Below are 6999 nucleotides of genomic sequence, written 5' to 3' on the forward strand. Positions count from 1 at the left end.
TCAACAAATTATTTTTTTTCGAATTAAAAAATACGACTTTATGTGTGTGCATTGCATATGTGTGCACACGTGCCGGCCACGGTGGGTATAAGTGCAGGGTAGAAAACTGTGGAAGTCGGGTGTCTCCTTCCACCAAGTGTGCCAAGGACTGAGCTCAGCTCAGGCTTGGCAGCAGGCACCTTTGGCCCCTGAGTCATCCCTGTGCGACCGGACCGCCCTTTCAGTCTTTGTAGCCGGTACGCTTGGAGAGGGCTTTCCGAGTCCTCAGGTCAGAGGTATCCCACACCCGCCCTAGCCCGGGCTGCTGAAATCTGTGACCTATGACCTGCCGTCATTCAGCCACACGCACACCCAGCTCCCATCCCTGGGGGCCATCCTGCTGTACCCTTCCCTCCTGGTGTGAGGACAGCTCACCTTTAACGTAGATGGTTACTTGGTTCTGCCCGGAACCTAGGGCATTGGTGACATTGCAGACGAAGGTCACGTTATTGATAGTGGTCTTGCTCACCTTGTGGATTAGGAGCCGATTGCCCTGGGCCTCAGTGTTGTTGGGCAGAGGACCCGTAGTCCTGGAGGAGACAAGATGGTGAGCAGGCAGCCTCTGCTGATGGGGCATCCACAGTGTGTCAGGGACACAGACCAGCTCTAGCCACATACAGGCCGACCGCACTGGTCGCATCTTCATGCTCCCAGGCTCTGGTTTCCTCTTCGCCTGTGGCTGTTCCCCCAAATGGCCACAAGAGGGCGCGCACGAACCCAATTCCACTTCCCAGAGCCAGGCCTCGGGCAGAGCAAACCACAGGTTCCACGTGATGCGCCCCCTCTTTACCAGTGTCCTTAGCACTCTCTCCTTCGCCTCCCTGTGCACAGTCACATGGAACTCCTGCCCCACGCACCAACACCCCACTTAGGTCTTTCCAGAAGCAACAGCTGCTGGACAGAAATGCATTTGTAAATGTCGGTCTCTCTACCCACAAATTCCTTCCTCCAGGTGCAGAGATCCACCCCTGTGGTCTCGCCCCACTGTTTCTACTGCGAAGCACCCCCCTTTCCCTAATCTCCACCGTTTTATCTATACCAGACATTTCTCAGACTTTCTTTATAACTCTATCTTGCTTGGTGAGGCCCAGAGCTTAGACTTTGGCCCACATTAGGCACTGCATAGGGTTGAAGGAAGGCCCAAGCCCCGAGAACACATCCCAGCAGGGAGGGGAGGGCGTGGGAGTGTGGAGTCCTGAACCCTCTACCGAAGCGAGGAGGAAACACAACCACCCATCTGGTCTGACAGCCTCAGCTGTGGCGTTTGGGAAATCCTCCTGCCTCAGCCACTCAAGCACCGAGGCACCTCTATGCGCTGTGCCCCACCATCACCTTTTCTTTTGTACTGAGGCTAGAACCCATACTAAATAACAACTAATCAAAGAGCCAAACTCGCAGCCCCTCACCGGGGGATTCTAGGCAGGTGCTCTCCCCATCAATCAAGTTCCCAGTTCTAATGTTGCCAAATCTTTGATGTCAGTTCCTTCCTCTGGAAACTGGTACCCAGAGACCGACTAATGTGGTCTGGTCACCAACCACCATGGCATGACCACATGGTTAACATATAAAAATGGTCACCTTATCCCACAATATGGACTGGTTTGTTTTATTTTTATAATGACTCCCACCATGTAGTTCTGGCTGGCCTAGAATTTGCTTTGTAGACTGGGCTGGCCTTGAACTCAGAGACCCACTTGCCTCTGCCTGTGAAGTGCCGTGCACCACCACACCTGGCCCCAAGGACTGCTTAAGTAATTGATGACACATACAGAAAAGACTCTAACGACATCAAACTATGGACAGGGTCTGGTGGTGACCCCAGGAATCCTAGCAAGCAGGAGACTGAGGCAAAAGGGTCTTCAAGTTCTGGGCCACACCCATAGCTCCAGACCTTGGGGACAGGGAGCAGGAGGGCTGCAGCAAGTTCAAGGCCAACCATGTTGCGGTCTGCATAGAAACTGTCTCAAAAAGCCAAAAATGGGGCCTGATGACCCGAGGTCGAGCCCCAGGACACACATGTTGGAAAGAGAGAACCGGCTCCTGCGAGTCGTCCTTAGATTTCCACATGTGCACTGTGGCACTGGGGACCTACTCCCAGTAAAATAAACCAATAAATGGAGTAATTTCCTAAAACATCAAATTAGGAGAAGTGAAATATTAGTGGGAGAATCCTTGAGGTTGGATTTTGGGTTTTTTGAGCGCTCATTTGGAAAATTCCTGTGACTGTATATTTGAAAATTTCTCTATCAAGATGTTGGAGGAAACAGGGTTGTGAAACTAAGTGCTTTTAAAAAAATATTTTTAAGATGGATAAAAATGTGTGGAAATTGCCCCTTGGGGAAAAATTACAGCTGCTGGGAACCAGAGAAAAAGACAGGGGCAGGGGCAGGCGCGTGTGTGTGTGTGTGTGTTTTCTCTCTGTGTGTGTGTGTGTGTGTGTCTCTGTGTGCTTTCTGTGTGTGTGTCTCTGTGTGTGTCTCTCTGTGTGTGTCTCTGTGTGTGTGTGTCTGTGTGTGTAACTAACCAAACACAGTAGAAGCTGTTTTGGGGCATGGGTGGCTGTACCTGAGTACACACACTGTTTTTGCTTCGAATGGAACTGTTTGAAAGTTCTAGAATGGTTCAGCCAAATTATTTTTTTTAAAAAAGAAGTCTAATAAAAATATGTTATTTATACATTTGGGCAGGTGGCGGAGGGCTTGCTAGAATCCCCCAGTGAGGGGCTGCGGTGGGGTGTGGCTCAGTAGTTAAGTATTTTCCTAGAGTGTATGACCCTGGATTCCAGCCTCCACTGAAGAAAAGAAAGTCACCCTTTTCTTGCATGTATGTTCATATGAGAGCAGCCTGCATGGATGGATGTTCGTGTGAGCGCAGCCATGTGAGCGTGCTATAAACAGAGATGAGGTCTTTACTCATGTGGGTGCTGGCATCAGTCTCAGGTCCTCATGCGTGTACAGCAAGCACTTTCTCGACCGACCGAGCCATCTCCAACACGCTTTCACAGCTCTGGGGCTAACTTCCTCCTCTGCACACCGGGATGACTGGCAGGCTTCAGGGGCGGGGCAGTCAGGAACCCATGTCTGGGGGTAAGTCAGACGTCTTTGCTTCCGTCAGGTGAGGGCTCACCCAGGGACTTACCAGTATTAAGCCATTGTCCCAGCACTTTGTGACCTTCAACCTGCACAGAGATGGGGAAACCCTAGGGGTGTGGTATAAAAAAAATCCCAGGAGAGCTAGTGGCCATGGCCTGGATCAGCTCACCTCAGAAAATCCCAGTCACAAGAAGAAATTTTTACTGGGAATATAGAATGATTCTACCTGTTTTGATATTTTTAAAAATTTATTTATATTTTATGTTCATTTTTTTTAACCTGTCTGTATGTCTGTGTGAGGGTATAAGATACCCTGGAACTGGAGTTGTGAGCTGCCATGTGGGTGCTGGGAGTTGAACCCGGAGAGCAGCCAGTGCTCTTAACCTCTGAGCCATCTCTCCAACCACTATTCATTTATTTTCGAGACAGGGTCTCACCAGGTAGTCCTGGCTGTCCTGGAACTCATTCCGTAGACCAGGCTGGCCTCAAACTCACAGAGATCCACCTGCCTCTGCCACCCGAGTGCTGGGATTGAAGGTGTGCGCCACCACCACGCCCAACTCTATTTTTATTTCTCCTGTATTCTCGCCACTCTCAGACGTGTGGCTTCTGAGCCCAGCCCTCCTCCCGCACAGCCAGCCCCAGGTCCCCTCACTCACGTGCTCCATTCATAGTCAGTGGGCTCTGGTTTGCTTCGAGCGTCACAGGACAGGGCCGCATCAGTAAGACCCTCAGACCATTCTTTGTTATAGCCAGAGATGGACACTTCAGGTGGATCTGGAGAGAACGGACATGAAGGCTGAGATCTGGACAGTGTCTGAGGGCTTTCTCCTGAGCAGGAGCAGCTTGGCACTTTGGGCATTAGCCCAGGGCATCGTTAGTCAGGGGGACACAAAGGGGACTTCCCACAGATCCTTCCTTTAAGTGTGTTTTCCAGAACAGCCCCTGGCTCATCCTGGGTGTCCTGTGTGTAAAGACTTTTTTGGACACCCCAAACACCCAGGAGCACATTCAAGGCTCCGAGAAATCCTGGGAGAGAGAGCTCAGGGTAGGCAATGGCAGGAAGGAAGGTGTATAGGATGTCTCAAGACCGTGTGTAGGAGTCAGGTATTAATCGTAGCACTTGGGAAGCTGAGGCAGGAGATCATGAGTTCGAGGGCAGCCTGGCCTATATTGGGAGATCCTATCTCACTCAACTCATCCCCTGAAAAGTGATCTTGCATTGATACTGCTGATGGGCTTGGTAGAGATAGAATATGGGACGGTAAATTATTGAGTAGGTGCATAGCTCATGGCTGGTTTCTAGGAACCAAGGCCAAAGATATTAGCGGCAACATTAAGGTAAAGCTAGGAAGATAGATAGATAGACAGACAGACAGACAGACAGACATACAGACAGACAGATAGATAGAGTGTGCGTATATGCATGTGTGGGCATGTGTGTAGATAAATCTCCACAGTCCAATATGGTAACCACCAGCCACACAGACTCCCAGGGCTTCATGCCTGGTCTAAGACACACAATTCTGAAGATTTAGTCTGGCAAGAAGAATGTAAAAAGTCTCACCAAGACTGTCTAAGAAATCATTCACACATTAAAGTGATGACCTTGGGCCAGCGAGATGGCTCAGGGGGTGCCTGTCACCAGACCTGATGTTAAGCCTCAATTCTTCCTTGATGGAAGGGGAGAAGTGAGGGGCTGATTTCCACACATGTGCAGTGTGTATCCCTTAGACACGTGAATACATACATACACACACAAATAATAAAAATATTAATCTCTTGGAAAAATCCATTACGAGCGTTAACTGAGTTTGGGTTTGTTTCTGAGTGTATCATAGCCCAGGCTGGACTCAAATTCGAATGCTCTGATCTCAGCCTCCCGAGTGTTGGGATTCTAAGGGTCTCATGTAGCCCAGGCTGGACTTGAATGAGCTTCCATTAAGCCCTAGGATGACCTTGAATGTCTGGCCTCTGCCTCCTGGGTGCTGGGGTTCAAACCCAAGGTTTTGTGCACACTAGAGAAGCAGTCTACCAACTGAACCAGATTCCCCAGGCGTCTTCTAAGGCGTTGAACTAAAACAGTCATTAGAAAATCTGAAACAAGCCGGGCGATGGTGGCGCACGCCTTTAATCCCAGCACTCGGGAGGCAGAGGCAGGCGGATCTCTGTGAGTTTGAGACCAGCCTGGTCTACAGAGCTAGTTCCAGGACAGGCTCTAAAGCCACAGAGAAACCCTGTCTCGAAAAACAAAACAAAACAAAACAAAACAAAAAAAGAAAATCTGAAACAGTCAAGGTTTCCTGAGGCTACTTCTGTGGGGGTGAACCTGGCTGGACTCTCTGTGGGTAAGTCTGCAGGTGGCGATGTCGACAAGGCTAGGCAAAGGAGGTGACCCTGGGCACAGAGTGTGAGGCTCCATCCATCCATAAATCACAGCTACCTACGTGTGGAGAGAATGCAGACGGCTCAGAGACGAGCCAGTGTAGACAGCGCCAGGCCGTGCAGACTACCCTGGAGGACCATGTGAACACTGACCAGGGACTCAGGGTCAAACTGTGGGCGGAGTCAACATAGGCAGTCTACAGGGTTGGGATAGTGGAATGTGAACGGGCAGATTGGCATAGACAATGGGGCAAGGGAACCACGCTGGGTAAGCAGTGGGTGACTTAGAAAAGGTAAGCCGGTCCATGTAGCACAGACAGTGCCAGCTCTCCAAGCCGGTGGTCTAAAGCATAGTGGATGAATTAGCGTAGAAAGCGGAGAGATGGAGGCGGCCTGGGGCTTGTGCGCATGCGCAGACATACTCACAGGGCACAGAAAGGATCACAAGTAGCAGCTCTGGCTCCCGGGCGCTATCATGCTTCACGCAGCAGGTGATGTTCGTGCCATCGGCATGTCTCGAGGGCATCGCGGAAAAGAAGCTGGTGACTGTGAAGGTGCCTGGCTGGGGCCCTAGCTCCGTAGTTTCACGGGTTTCGGTTCCATTTAGGTCCGAGAGCCAGGAAATTTGAGGCGGAGGGCGACCGCCAGTGGAGATGCACTTAGCTAAGTCCTGCAGTTTCCAGGTAGGAGAAGGCGTCAGGGCCTCTGCAGTGTTTGTAGGTCGGGCTGCAAGAACCATTGAAGACACGTCATTTTACTGGCTGCTCAGTAGCAGGAGGAAGCAAGCGCCTTAACCTTGGTTTTTTTTTTGTTTTTTTTTTTGACAAGATCTCACTGTGTAGCCCTGGTTGGGCTCATGAGCTTCAAACTCCTTGGTGGCAGGAATACAGGTTCCTGCCACTATGCTTGGTGTTGAAGGGACAATTTACAGGCTATGGGCTGGTCAATTTGAAATCCTAGCTCTGGGCTGGCAAGATGGTTCGGTGGATAAGGGTGCTTGCTGCTAAGCTCAACAGCCCAAGTTCAATTCCCAGGACCCACGTGGTAGGACAACTCCTGCACCTTGTTCCCTGACAGCCTCAGGTACATCACCACACTTATGCATAGGCACACAAATAAATAAAATATAATGAAAAAACAGCCTCAACCCAGCTCCTGAAGAGTCAGATAGATGTAGACACGTCGGTCTAAGGGAGATAAAATGAGCATACAGGTCATTGACCTGTGTGGCGCCCACTTAATCCCAGCGCTTGGGAGGCAGGGGCAGGCGGATCTGTGAGTTCGAGGCCAGCCTGGTCTACAGAGCGAGTTGCAGGACAGCCAGGGCTGTTGTGGTTTGAAAGCACTCTGGGCTTCAGCACCACATCTGCCTGCACGTTGCCATGCTCGCTGTCGTGATGCTAATGGACTGAACCTCTGAACCTGTAAGTGAGTCATCCCAATTAAATATTTCCTTATAAGGGTTGTTGTGGTCATGGTGTCT

At 50.5% G+C, this 6999-nt stretch overlaps 1 protein-coding gene across 1 annotated transcript in view; it reads right to left on the reverse strand.

Moving 5' to 3' along the window:
- Positions 1 to 331: 331 nt before the first annotated feature.
- The window catches only part of LOC101994949 (poliovirus receptor), a 9708-nt gene continuing 3040 nt past the window's right edge, over positions 332 to 6999 (reverse strand). Inside the window, exons 3-5 of the mRNA XM_013354844.2 lie at positions 5943 to 6242; positions 3791 to 3908; positions 332 to 569 (exon numbers count right to left, since the gene is read on the reverse strand). Of these exons, the coding sequence (XP_013210298.1) occupies positions 332 to 569; positions 3791 to 3908; positions 5943 to 6242 (656 nt within the window). The remainder of the gene's footprint in view (positions 570 to 3790; positions 3909 to 5942; positions 6243 to 6999) is intronic.

This window comes from Microtus ochrogaster, unplaced genomic scaffold, assembly GCF_000317375.1.
Source record: "Microtus ochrogaster isolate Prairie Vole_2 unplaced genomic scaffold, MicOch1.0 UNK74, whole genome shotgun sequence".
Lineage (NCBI taxonomy): Eukaryota > Metazoa > Chordata > Mammalia > Rodentia > Cricetidae > Microtus > Microtus ochrogaster.